Source organism: Cryptomeria japonica, chromosome 7, assembly GCF_030272615.1.
Source record: "Cryptomeria japonica chromosome 7, Sugi_1.0, whole genome shotgun sequence".
Taxonomy (NCBI): domain Eukaryota; kingdom Viridiplantae; phylum Streptophyta; class Pinopsida; order Cupressales; family Cupressaceae; genus Cryptomeria; species Cryptomeria japonica.
In genome coordinates, this window is record NC_081411.1 from 253,398,486 (window position 1) to 253,412,958 (window position 14,473).

The 14,473-nt window shown below is 35.3% G+C and overlaps 1 protein-coding gene across 1 annotated transcript; it reads left to right on the forward strand.

Moving 5' to 3' along the window:
• The first annotated feature begins 410 nt into the window (after positions 1 to 410).
• LOC131054482 (nudix hydrolase 2-like) lies at positions 411 to 2,043 on the forward strand. The gene is made up of 5 exons (XM_059208497.1): positions 411 to 689; positions 814 to 951; positions 1,248 to 1,325; positions 1,445 to 1,495; positions 1,873 to 2,043. The coding sequence occupies exons 1-5, from the start codon at positions 411 to 413 to the stop codon at positions 2,041 to 2,043; spliced, it is 717 nt and encodes a 238-aa protein (XP_059064480.1).
• Positions 2,044 to 14,473: the final 12,430 nt, after the last annotated feature.

Genomic DNA, 14,473 nt, shown 5'->3' on the forward strand with positions numbered 1-14,473 from the left:
GAATCATCCGTTATTACTCCGTCAATAACAAGTAAACAATGCTAATGAACGATTTTAGAAGCTAGAAGGGTAGTAGAAGGTTTTTAATGATAAGTTTTACACGGTTAACGTGCCCTTGTATTTCTGCAATGAAGGATAGTAGAAGCTACTTTTTGCCACCGTCGAAGCATCCGTGTCAAATCCCAGAATCTTCAATCTACTTTATCGTCTTAACACATATTATTATTCCTCTGCATTACTAGTTTTATCTGCTTTTCCACACGAGAAGAAACCAAATTCAATCTTGCTCACATCCCATCTTATTTTGAAAAGGTGAGCATTGTTTCCTGCATCAATATGGTTGTTTTCATCTCAATTTGTTATGTATTGAACAATTTTTTCGCAGGTTCCTCTTTAGTGCTCAGTCTATAATGGCATTCCCAACAAACGTCGTTTCATGTACCAGTGATGATGTCTTCAACAATGTGGATACAGTTTTGAATGAGTCATCTGCACAAGGAAGATGTGAATTGCTGAAAGCCCAGGAAGACAGATATGCAAAACGATGCTACTCGTTTTGCGACTTCACTGAAAGCATCACTTTCTCTATGGGCGCGCCAGGTGAGTGCGTGTCGGCTGTGCAGGGGAAGAAGGGGGTGTGGATTAAAGTTCCCACGGAACAGGCAAGACTTGTTCCCATTGCGATTGATGTAAGTTATAAGAAATTCGCTACCACCTTTAATTTTTGTTTGGCTGAAAACCATTTGTTATGAGAATTCCTGTGATATGGGTTTCCGTTTCAATAAAATTTGCATACCATGTGATCAATTGCAGGCAGGGTTTTTGTACCACCGTGCAGAGCCTTCATATGTAATGTTAGTGTATTGGATCCTTCAAACTCCTTCTACCATCCCTGACAATGCTTCACATCAAGTGGGAATCGCAGCTTTTCTATTCAACGACAAAGGAGAGGTAAAAATGAGGCATATCACAATGTAGTGCTTTTATTATTATATATTGTATTGGTTCGAGGCTAAATTTTCTCCTCCTCTCCATAGCAACTTAACTACAAAAAAAAAATTTCACTGCTTTAGGTGTTAGTTTGTGACGAATTGATTTTTCTGTATTAGATCACTGAGAAAATATACAATTAGTATAGCGACTAGACATTATTTGTAATTTGGAAATACATCAAATCAAACCAAAATTATCCATTTGCTTAGAGTGCTGAATCTGATACATAAATTATCATGACAATGGCAATATAGGTTCTAGTAGTTCAGGAAAAGTGCGGACTTTTCAAAATTTCTGGGTTGTGGAAGATGCCAACAGGAAGGACTAACCAGGTATCAGCTATTTAATTTTCGATATCGTGCCCCTGGATGAATAAATTTAAGATAATGTAGTTTTGAGATGAGATGATAAGACATCCACTACTGTTTTTAAGGGCAATTTCTGTCTACAGGGGGAAGGCATTAAGGAAGGTGCCATAGGAGAAGTTCAGGAAGAAACAGGGGTAAATGTCACTCATCTCAACTCTCTCTATCTACATCAGGATTTGTACTTTCTTCATATTATAATTTCTCAAGTTTTTCTAATTATGTTGAGAGGTATCTACAATGACATCAAAATGTCTGTAAATAAAAATTCAATTTTGAAACAATTTGACATACAAATGATGGGTAAATGCATGAAATATGTCAACTTTTGATTTTTGTGGAGGTGTTATTTTATTAATTCAAATAAAATAGAACCCTCGCCACTTATCTTCAATTATATGAAAAGTTACATTCAAATGATAGTGGAAGAATGTCATAATATTTAAAGGGAATGTCCTCTTAGATAATGCTGCTACATAGTTAAGCAATTCTATTATGATTTCAGTCATGATAGATAAGTCGAAATGTTGCATTCGGGCTTTCGAATAGTTATCGGTCCATGAACTACAGGGATGGTCAGAATGGCCTTTTTGGAAAATCAGATATGCTCTTTGTCTGTATGTTAAAGTCTACTTCTTGTAATATTGTTAAACTTATACAAGAAACCGAAATTTCAGCTGCCTAATGTACGTATTTAAATATGTGCCATGATTGATAAAGCTGGACAGTTTCAATATGATAAGTGGTGTTGAAATTTGTTGTGTTCAGTGGATGGCGGTCGAAGAATTTGCATCTCAACCTAAAAATCAGCAGAGCAAACTTCTAAAAGATATGATTGGTGCGTGTGTTGCCACCATGGACAGACGAGGTAAAGGATTTTCGTGCATAGAGATGCTGTCTAATTCGCGGAAATCGTCTGCTTTTTACTGCAATGTCACCAATACTGAATAATCTACTGCGTTTGGAGTTCGGAACGCGAAAATGGAAAGTATGTAAGCGGTACAAATTTAACGGTTAACTCTATCAGCTAAGAAAACTTTTGATGAGGGTTTCAAACACAACATATATTTCTTGGTACGATTGTAAAGATTTTCAAATACGGCTATACAGCGAGCAATCCCACCAACCACATGTGTTATGTCGGTGTGGGTGCTACTCTGTGTAAAATTTATAATAAAGCAAAAAATTTTGCTCACTTTCTTCGTAACAGGAAGCCTTTGCGATTCACAAAAATGAATGTCATCAATGCTATCTTTTCACCAAATGAAATGAAAGTTTCTGCGAATTTCTAAATTCCTTTCATTTCGGTAATGCTATTTCTAAAGTAGAACTTTTTTATTTAAATTTTTTAAAAGTTCTAAAATAAATTTACATTAAAAATAAATTGCTAAAATGTTAAATTGAACTTAAGTTTAAAGAAGAAAGAACTATTTTCTATTTTCTGAGAAAATTGTAATCATTATATACTTTCTAAATAAAAATATATTGGACAGATTGAGACTACATATACATTTATATTTATCTTCTCGAGTAAGAAGAATAATGAAGAGGCAATATGAACCTTCATTTTTACTCTTTCAAACATTAAAAAATATTTTGTTCTTCATTAATTATGCCTTATACAAATTCATTGGTTACCCTCTCAACACAATAGAAATAATAACCAATAGAAATTTTAGTGATAAAAAATGTAGGAAAATAGAAATTTTAGTGATAAAAAATGTAGGAAAGTGCTTTAAGGATTCTACAGATGTAAGTGTAAAGGAGAAGTCTTAGTCAACTAATGTAATATGTAGTAGTCCCCTTGGTGCATGCCTTACAATATAGGATTCATAAATATTTTATCTTTTAACTTGTTTTCTTTTCCATTTCCTATTTCATCTACTCATCTGAAGATTTTTTTTTCATCTACTCACTCTATACGGGTATGCACACAATGGGAATATAGACTATCATTCTAATTTATAATTGATGATATGATAATGGGAATCTCATGTGCAAGGTTGAAATATATCAGTTACATACATGTTATGTTAGTCGAGGAAAAGTGTAAACCACAACTTACAATTTGAGAATCCAGCTATTGTAATATGACATCTTTAGAATTGTGTTATGTGTCTATTGCAATGAAAGGACAAAGTAAACTTTGAAGTGCTATTATGTACCACATAGGTAAGAAATAATAACTACTTTGTAACAATGGAAAATATTTCTTCTAATTGAAATCAATCCTAAAATAGTTGAGATAGATAGTTGATGTTTTAGTAATTATATATCTTAGTGACTCATGATGTATAAGTTGAAAGAGGATATCCACCTAATACAAGAGATGAGTTTATCTTTGTAGTATCCTTAATAGAATAGTGATGGGATTATTACTAAATATATACCAAAAATTCTCATTTTATTGAACATAAAAGAAAGATATTTTGCATCTATGAACCATAAAAATATGATTTTCATGTTCAGCTATAAAACCAACTCCTTCGGAAAGTTTTATTAGTACATGAAAGAAACACTAATGAGGTATTATTTTCAATTTCTTGGGAGAAAAACTCTTGATTTTAAGGAGATTATATCATTAATACACTTTCTTTACAAGTATAATTTACTGAACTCATCATCTATCATTTTGAGAGGCTAAAAAATGAGAATGAACAAATTTTGGTGATGTTTCTCTTAATCTATGGATTCTATTTGTAATTTTCTTATCACAAATGGAAATTTGATACAATATTAATTTTTAACAACACAACATTGTGACCTCTAATAATAGGGGTATCATTCAACTAGATAGTAGAGAATATAAAAAGATAATAGATCAACATAAACCTTTTAATATGTAAAAAGTTTTAGTTGCACATTTGATTGCTAAATTTGTAAGTATGTATGCCATGTGCAAGACTGTGGAAGATGAACATCAAGTTTTTGATAAACTATTCAAATAAAATAGTTTTGTGGAATTTAATGATAATTGGATATGCAAAAATGAGCTTTTCTTATAGGAGAGGGCACTTTATTGTGTTAAAATGGTGCTAGGCACATAGAATGGTAGTGTTGTAAATTATATCCCCTTTATGATTTCCAACTCTTTTTGGTCCATTACTTTAGTGTGCCTCCTTCTGGATTATTTTGAGCATATTTTGGCCTTATTTCATCCAAGTTATTGTCATATTATCATTAGGTCACCTAATATTATGGCTTGCATTTCTTCATTCTACAACCACCTTTCTTTTCTCCCTTTTTGGCTAGACTATGACACCTAGTGCCCTAGTCCTAGTGGAGTATGCAACCTATTACCTTAATCCCTCCAAAAGAGGAACAAATTTGAGCATTTATGAGTGTCAATACCCACCATTTATAACCACATCCCAATATTCTCATATGACCTTTCGAATTTAGCCTAAGCATGAAGATACCCAGAGAATCCTATATAAGGCAATAATTTATCATTTACAATATAATAATTCACAATCTATCAATTTCAATTAAAAAGTCCAAATTCTTTCATTCAAGAGGAGATCTAAGTGCAAGGAGCATCAAGCTATAGTTCAACTTATCTTCAAGTATGAGTTCATGATGGATTTTGTTATAATTTGTCATGTTATTATGTTAATACGGGGAGGACTTATCTAAATAGAATTTCATCAGTGTCACTATTATCTATCCTAAGGTACAATCTTGTTAATTCAACATTTGATTTCTATGTTATCATTTTCTCTATTAGGGGTAAGCTCTATTTTCATCATCATAAGTGTTATGGAGATGGGAAAACCAACATAGGGTCTAACTTAGGCAAGCCCATATACAATGTAGAATTTTCTCTTCTTCTTTGTGTGGAAGTTATAAATATAGTAGTAGAGCATTACAAACTTGTATAGAGTAGACTGAGATAGATAATTATAAACTTTGAATAGGAAAAACCCCTAGACTATGCCGATTAGCACTATAATTTGACACTTTTAGGCTAAATGTTAGAGGGAATGATCTACAATGCATCCTAATCGAGAATGTGAAGTCATTGCTAATAAAATCACCTACAAGACTTGGATGCATAGCATCATAGTATAGTAGTTCTTTTAGCTCCAAATTTGAGTTATATGTTCATTTCTTCCTCTCATTCCCAGTTCTCCACTTCTATTTTGGTTTTTGGTTTTTTATCTTTTTTTTATGCATATATTGTCAAATTTTGCATCATATTTCGTAGTCATTTCATGCTCATATCAAATAAATCAAACAAAAAAGAGGAAATAATCATACAAAGCATCGAACCAGCCTTTGTTACCAAACTTGGATCTTGTTGGATATTTTCTCTAGTTAATGATATCTCTTGGCCAATAGCTCATCTCAATACCATTTCATTTTTCTAAACCCGACATATCTTACACTAGCATATTTTCTAGTTTTAAATTTATGACCTTATTTTTGCATAAAAAATTGCATATTTAGATATATTCATTTATAATGTTCTTTCATGTCTTAATACAATTATTAATATCTCATTGTTATTATTTAAAAAATCAAATTTATTTCTTTAAATATCTCATTGAATGATTAGGCAATTGTTTTGCAATTAATATATTTACCCCTATTCTAAAGATCCTCCTATCCATAAGGAAATTTTCAAGCAAAAGGATGATTACACTAGTGACATTCCCATTGTTCTCTCTTCTAAGGATAATTAATATATGAATCATGATTGCCCCTCTCCTAAAATTGATCCCGCGCATGAGGATATTTTAGTCCAAGAGGATGATACCATTAATACTTCCCTTAATGATACCTTGCCTCTTATTTACTTTAATGATATATGTTATATAGATGAAGTATTAATGAATCATTCTTGTCCCTTTTCTAAATTGATCCTATTCATGAGAATATTTTGATGCAAGAGAATGATATCACTAGGAATGTTTTGAATGCCTTATATCCTAACATTGAAGCTTTAATTAGTAAAGAGTCTAATCAAGTTAATTATATTAATGTTTCTATCCATGTTAAACCTCAAACTATAATCCATCCTCACAAAGATGCCCCACACCTCAAAATAACTGTACTTGTTTTATATATTATAGATATAACTTTGGCAATACAAATAATAGGGATTTTTATCTGTCGTTAGGTTTTTTGAAGTGGGGTTCTCATGCCTTTTCTCTCCACCCTTGGATGACCTCCTTTAATCTCCTTGTGGATAGTACTAATGTTTACCCTACCTAGGTAAAGTTCCCCCATCTTCCTCTAGACTTTTTATATTCTATTGCCCATGAATCTGTTGGCAGCAAAATGGGTCACTTCATCAAAGTTGACCCTAATACCAGCCTCTTCTCCCATGCCTCCTTTGTAGTAACTTAAGTGCATTTGGGCCCAATGAAACCACTCTCTACTAATAGTTATCTTATGTTTGGTGAGTCACAATGGAGCCAAATCCTAGAGAATAAATGAATTTCGTTCAAGTGTAGATGTTGCTTCGTAACTAGGGAATTGGCCTCTTCCTCTCCTCGTAGTTCTCGGCATCACTTCACTCCCACTTGGTGGAAATAAATTGAACATTTCCATCTCATATTCTTCTTGATAGATTCTAATTTGAATTTTTACTCTCCTATAATATTAGCACCCCCTCTATGTTGAATGACCCTACTTCTGTGATATTTGTCTACCCAACTGCTGATGCCTCTATCTTGGAGTCCCCTATCTCTATAATTGGTGTTTTTTATGCCTCGATAGATCCTAATCCTACTATTCCCTTATTTTTGAATAATGATTCTCTATTTTCTCTTTTAGACACTCTCTTGAGCATTGGACTTATCCCCTTCATGGTCCCTAACTTCCTCTCCCTCGAATGCCAGTTTCCACTTCTCGGTTTTATAGCTAAACTTTCTAACTCATGTATTGTTTTAGATGGTTCTTCCATAATTTTTCCTCTTATTTCTCCTTAAATAGATTCTTATTGGATAGTTTTACGATGACATAGAAAGGCTTTCTCATTTTTTACCTAAAAATCTCAAATAATTTTGCTAGGATTGCCCCTCGATCCTTACTCTGATTCTTATTAATTTGTTTTGGTGTATTCTAGTTCAAATTTATGTTTTTTTCCTCGTGTTACCAAGGTATAACTCTTTCATCATTATTTCTTGGTTCTATTGTATCTTTTCTCATCTATAATGGGTTGGGTTACTTCCCCACTTTAATTAAAAAATAATATTACCAAAAACTTGGAGAGTATTTTATTATATTTAATTTATGAGAATTAAAATAATTATACCAAAATACTTATATAATGTTGGAAGATGTTTAACAAATTACCATCAATTCTAGTTATAGTATAATCCACTAAAAAAAGTACATTTATAATTGTGAGATTTTTTCAAGATCAAGAGCTCAATGAAATGTACAAAATAGAGACACAATATAGGACAAGAATAAACTATATTCTCATTAATAGAAAATGATCAATATTCATGATTACATACAATGTAGATGAGCTTTCTTATATAGGCAAGGCTAGGGATATGTGAGCACACAAACATGACATGTGGCTCAATAAGAAACAAGGGTAGGTAGAAAATAGGTGTGGGTAGGTAGGAGAAATAATATAATAGTCCACATGAGGTGGATCACCCACTGAATGTGGAGTGTAACAACAAGAGTGGAGTGTAACAACAAGATCAACACCACAAAAGGTGGAATTTCTCCTACACACACTATCCCAATGTGGCACAAACACCCAAGTGTCTCATACCCAAACTATTATGAAATGTATTTCCTAAGTAAACTTAAGTAAGTGTAATAATATCCAAGATGAATAATTATTTACACCAACACCCCCCCTTAAGTGCAACCTAGGGGAATGCACTTAAGTCTACAATGCAACTAAGTAATGCAAGATGGGTCCCGGCTACGAGGCCATGTTAGGTACCCATGTACAAATGCAAATGCATGCAAACCAATGCAATGAAATCTCTCACAAAGTGGGGAAAGAGAGAAAAACCCAATGGGAAAAAACCCTCCCCCAAAAGAGAGATGAAAAAAATACAAAAAAACTCTCATAGAAGAATGTGAAGGACAAAACCCCATGTGAGAAAAAAGTCCCCCCCATATGAGAGAAGAAGAGAAGCTAGGAAGCCCCCCCTCAATGTGGAATATGCACCAATGATAGAAGCTCGATGTATGAAGAAACTGCTCCATGAACGTCGAACAACATTCCTCCCCTTAGGAAGAAACAAAACCAAAGGTGTATCCATGAAGTCTCCCCAATCATGAAGGGAAGATGTATGAAAAAAACTCATGATGAAAGGAATCTCTGAAAACTGCTCAAGTGTCCCCATGTTGATGTTGAAAGAGACCCCCTCCAAAGGTGGTAAACTGTGCCACACTGCTGAAAAAGGCACTCCAAGATCTAGTGGAGATGGATGTAGAACATGTCCCAAAGACTCACATGTCTCCTCAAAACATAAAGAGACCTCCTCCAACTGCTGTACATAAGTATCCACAATCATGTCAACCTCGAAAGAATGATCATGTAGAGAATGAACAAGAGGGTCAGAGTGTGCCCTCGCAACAATTGAAGAAGGATCACCTTCATCAAAGAGAAGATGAATGTCATCAATGATGTCTCCCAAATCTGCAATGTAGGATTCCATAAACAAACCTGCAATGTCTGTCAAGTAATCATCCCATGAATCTGAAGCTGGAAGACAATGAATATCCTACTGCACTGAATCACATGAAGGCAAAACTGTCACACTATCTGCATCATTAGGTGCAATAGGTAATGTGATATCAATATGAGGAGATGAAATACAAGGCTCAAGAATGGGGTCACATGTGAGAATCCCCATGTTCAAGTGCCCAAAGTTCTCAAAATCTGAACCATCACAAGAAATGTGATCATCATGTGTAGAATCATCAAATGTGAAATCATCATCATCAACAAAATCTGAAAAGGAGTATAACCGAGATGCATGATCAACCACCCCAGTCGCAATGATAGCTCTAGTCTCCAAGTCTCTAATGAAAACTGAGTCAGGTGTGAACTCCACAACTCTCTTAGTTGCACCATGTGTGATTTGATAGATAGAAAGGAAATTGTTTGTCAAGTGGGGTACACACAACACATCATTGAAGGAGTTATCCCCAATGTGAATAGATCCTTTCCCAATCACATCCATGTATGTATGATTGCCCATGAAAATCTGTGGCATGGTGCAAGGCTCAAATGTAGAGAACATAGACTGCGAAGATGCCATATGATGAGAAGCCCCTGAATCTAGAAGCCATCTCTCTAAATCATGACTGATAGTAGCACATAGAGCTTTTCCTTTTCTTGTTCCAAAAGAGTGAGTCTTCCCACTTGTAGAAGACATGAATGCTTGCCCTTTTCCTTTTGAATGTGAGGAAGTGGAAGTTGATGAATCATCCTTCTTGTAGACTTTAGGCAAATCAATGTTATGCTTTTTGATGATATGTGTAAGCTCATCAATCTTCTTAGAATGGCAATGATGCTCCTCATGACCAATCTTTTTACAATAAGCACAAGTATGTCTCTCCCTTTTTGGTGAATTATCTCTCTTGGAAGAGGATGAATCTCCTTGTTGTGGAGAAGATGGTACTTTTTCTTTAGGCTTTGATTGCCATTTCTTCTTGTTTGAGTTGTCCTTTCCTTGATTTCTTTTGTTCCCTTGATTTTCCACTAATGCTTGAGACTTAGAAGCCTTAAGAATGCCCATGCTTATCAACTTAGTTTGTTCCATCATCAACATTTCATTGAAAGCATCAAATGTAGGCATTTTGAAGCTTGAACCCATTGTCATTCTATGGGTTTGGAAACTAGAAACAAATGTTGCATATTCTTGTGGAAGCTTGCCTATCAAGTTGAATATCAATTGAGTATCCTTCTTATCAATGCCACAATCTTTGAGTTGTGCCCTCAACTCATTTGCCTTAGTGACATAATCTTGTATAGTATCAAAGTTCTTGGGATCTAACATGGTGAGATCACTATCAATTTGATATCCCTTAATCTCATCAACTTGACCATACAAGTCTTGAAACTTTTGCCAAGCATCCTTGATTAGAGTACATTTCTCAATATGAAAAATGAGATCTTTTGATACATACTTTCTTAAGGTACCAATTGCCATGATATTTTTAGTGAGCCAATCTAAGTGACCAACTGGATCAACCTTAGGATCAATGGGAGCAACAATAGTTCCATCAATGTAATGAGTGAGTCCTTTTTCCATAAGTTTACTCCATGCATCAATTTTCCAAGTAGCATAATTATGTGGAGTTAAGAGAGGAAACTTAGAAGAACCCATAGCAGCAAAAAGGAAGGAACACAAGAGCATAAAAGCACAAGAGACACCTCCCCCAAATTCACTCAATCAATGTACCCCCCCCAAGTGATGATTCTGGCACTTAATACTTAGTGCGATTACAATGAGCCACTTGCAAAACAAGGAAAAGTGGACTTATGATGCAAATTTTACAACTTCTCAAATGAGATACAAGAGACTTCATTCAATAGTGCAATGAATCTAACTAAGATTCAAGCAAATATACAAGTACCAAGAGAGCCAAAAATGGCCAAAATCTGAAAGTACATTTTTACTTACAATGGTATCAATATAAAATCATCATGTAAAAGTAGACAAAAAAATGTGCACTTTCAAAAAAAATGGCACCTGAAAAGGAGGTCGTATGACCCTAAACGAAGCATCTGAAGTTGCAAAAACTAGGATTACTCAGGTACAGTCACCAAAAACTGCATTTTCTGATAAATTAGTGCATCAAAATCAAAAAATTTCTTCACCACTGCGGAGAGCACAAAATTCTAGCCCATTCAAAGAAAATTGCACCCAAAAAGAAGCAAAAATGAGCAAGTTATGACCATTTGAAGTTGAACTGCAAAATCAAAAAGCTCAATGAGAAAGGCCTACAAATTTTTTGAAAAATGTTGATGTGGTGCTGACATCAGCAATTCACTATGTTAAATTTGATGGCCGTATGATCATCGCAAAAACTTCGCCTCCCTGTTGACTGGGCGTCCGTACTGTACGGACTGCTGATTGGGCAGGTGACTATGTAAGCCGTACGAATGACGTGGTAGTCTGACAGTGTGTACGGAGGTCAGCATGGTGCAGGTGATGTGGCGGATGACTCAGTTGCCGTACGGAGCTAACGTGTATGGGTTGTACCCGTGGGCCAGTGGTTGCCTGCCATGTGGCAGACGCGGGTCCTCATGTCTGGGTTGACCACCGGTAGAGGGAGCGGTCGGAGCCGAGAGGCCGACGGCGGTGGCTCGGCAGTGTGTGGTAGCGGGCGCCGGAGAGGAGGTGAAGGTGAGTGGTCGTTGGGCAGAGCTGCTGCCGGGGAGCTGGGGAGGTGCCGGTGGACAGTGCAGCGACGGCCGGTTCACGGGAACCGGTGGAGAGTGCAAGCCGGTGGGAGAGTCCGACGCGGTGGCGGGCGAGCGAGCGGAGCCAGGAGGATGTCGTCGGTGGTGGTGCCAGGCAGTGCTACTACTAGGGTGTAGCCGGTGGCGGCGTCGGTGGTGGCGGGAGGTAAAGCGGCCGACGGCGGGAGCGAGGTGACCGGCGAGACGTTCTGCGAGGCGACGATCTGAACTGGTGCTGCAGACCGGCGAATGGCAGACAGGTACGGGCGCGGGTGACGGCGTGAGGATGGGATGGGAAGGCCGGCGTTGACAGCGACCTGTCCGGACCTGCAACCTGTGACACGCAGGTACGAGGGGGTCTGTGGACCCCCAAAAATTGCTTTCTAATATTTTTTATTTTTATTTTTTATTTTTAATTTTTCGAAAAAAAAATTCACAAAATAATTTTATTTTTTTTTTCGAAAAATATAATAAAAAAAATTCCGAAATCCGTACAATACTAGCAAAATTGGCGAAATTTTTTTTCTCACCACAATAGGCTAACTTTATAAACAAAATTCATGGAAATGGCCTTCTGGACGCAATGGTGGGGTCGGATCTAGTCTAGGACGCCTCCAAAAGATGTTGCTCCTCATATCTGCCTCTTGACGTCGCAATAATGCCTCTTCAAGATGAATCAATGAAGCCCCAATGGCTCTGATACCATGTGAGATTTTGCCAAGATCAAGAGCTCAATGAAATGTACAAAATAGAGACACAATATAGGACAAGAATAAACTGTATTCTCATCAATAGAAAATGATCAATATTCATGATTACATACAATGTAGATGAGCTTGCTTATATAGGCAAGGCTAGGGATATGTGAGCACACAAACATGACATGTGGCTCAATAAGAAACAAGGGTAGGTAGAAAATAGGTGTGGGTAGGTAGGAGAAATAATATAATAGTCCACATGAGGTGGATCACCCACTGAATGTGGAGTGTAACAACAAGAGTGGAGTGTAACAACAAGATCAACACCATAAAAGGTGGAATTTCTCCTACACACACTATCCCAATGTGGCACAAACACCCAAGTGTCTCATACCCAAACTATTATGAAATGCATTTCCTAAGTAAACTTAAGTAAGTGTAATAATATCCAAGATAAATAATTATTTACACCAACAATAATTCATTAAGTCTCATTGATGCACATGATTTAAATAAATTTGATCCTAGTTAGATAACTCAATTTCTTATTGGATTATATTTGTATGTATTACTAATTATCATAGAATCTATTGAACATCATTAATAATATAGATATATTTTTATAGTATTTATAATTCAATACCAGAAATGATATGGTTTTATAAGAAAACTAATAAAGATATGGGACCCCGAATCTCATTATTGGGTTAAAATGAATATGAATCAATTGTAGGGGTAATCACCAAGGAAACTATGGCTAGGTTTCTATCTACATACTCTTAAGAAAATGATAAAATTATTACTACCAATATTATGTCAAGAGGTTTGATGAAAGTTTGGGAATTTTGTAAGTGATCCAAGAAATTCAACGTCTTTGATATTAATATGAAAATTTAAGGTTAAAGTTGACCACGAGGTCACGAGTTTGAAATTTTAGTCATGAAAATTATTTTGAACATAATCTTCTTGATTGTATATTTATCATCAAGGAAAATGAAACAAATGTATTGTACAAACCAATTCCATTTAGCAAAGTGAGTGCAACAATGGTCATTTAATTATCGAATATAAAAAGTGATCACAAATCCTTATAATGTACAATTATCACATGGCATAAAGAATTTTCATTCTCTTTGTTGACCCTAGGTAATAATCAATACACTCTACCCATTAAAGAACATTTTCTCCTAGTTTAATACTGCATGTTACCTAAGTCACATTGCTTTTCTAGTTTTATGTCAAGTATAAAATATTCTAGAAGCATAATCATATTATTTTATGCATTCAACATAACTATAATTAAGATCTAATCATAAACCAAATGTCCATATCATCTGAACCAAGTAGAGTATTTCATCTATATCCATATTTAGGTGGAGAATCATAGAAATATAACAAACCCCATTAGTTTTAGTAATTTTAATAACCAAATTACATGTTAGTCCCATCATATAGATAATGTAAATTTATAATCATATAAATATCTTCTCATGCTACATCATACATGTTGGATATATATACATCCATTATGTCATAAGCGTACTTAGTATTATATCCAACATAACATCTATCAATAACACCACATAAACCATGATTATGTAGAATAATAAGAACATCATATACACATCACATGACCATCAAACCATACACACATACATATAAAAAATAATAATATCCATAATGTATATTATGTCTATAATAACAAATCTCTACACATACTTCATGGTCATAAACTCTTGTTCAAAAAATATCAAAACTAGGGCCATACTATCATTGGTAGTTGGTGTTGTCCCCTTCAAAATATTCCCATGAAGTCCAGCCTACTCCCTTTCTCTTAATCATTTATTTTTCATAGGTGGTTGTGGTGATAACCATCCCCATGATGGTCCTAGTGATTGCGGTGGATACATCATTGATGATAACCTGTGTGATTCTCTTTATCTACCTGATTAAGATCCAACCCTCATTGATCCATACCTATCTACATATGATGGTGCCCTCTATCTTGATGATCCAACCTT

Coding starts and splice junctions, on each gene's coding strand:
- LOC131054482 (XM_059208497.1), top strand. CDS start 411: ATGGCATTCCCAACAAACGTCGTTTCATGTACCAGTGATGATGTCTTC. Junction 952..1,247: donor TATTCAACGACAAAGGAGAG/GTAAAAATGAGG, acceptor ATGGCAATATAG/GTTCTAGTAGTTCAGGAAAA. Junction 1,496..1,872: donor AAGTTCAGGAAGAAACAGGG/GTAAATGTCACT, acceptor CAGTCATGATAG/ATAAGTCGAAATGTTGCATT.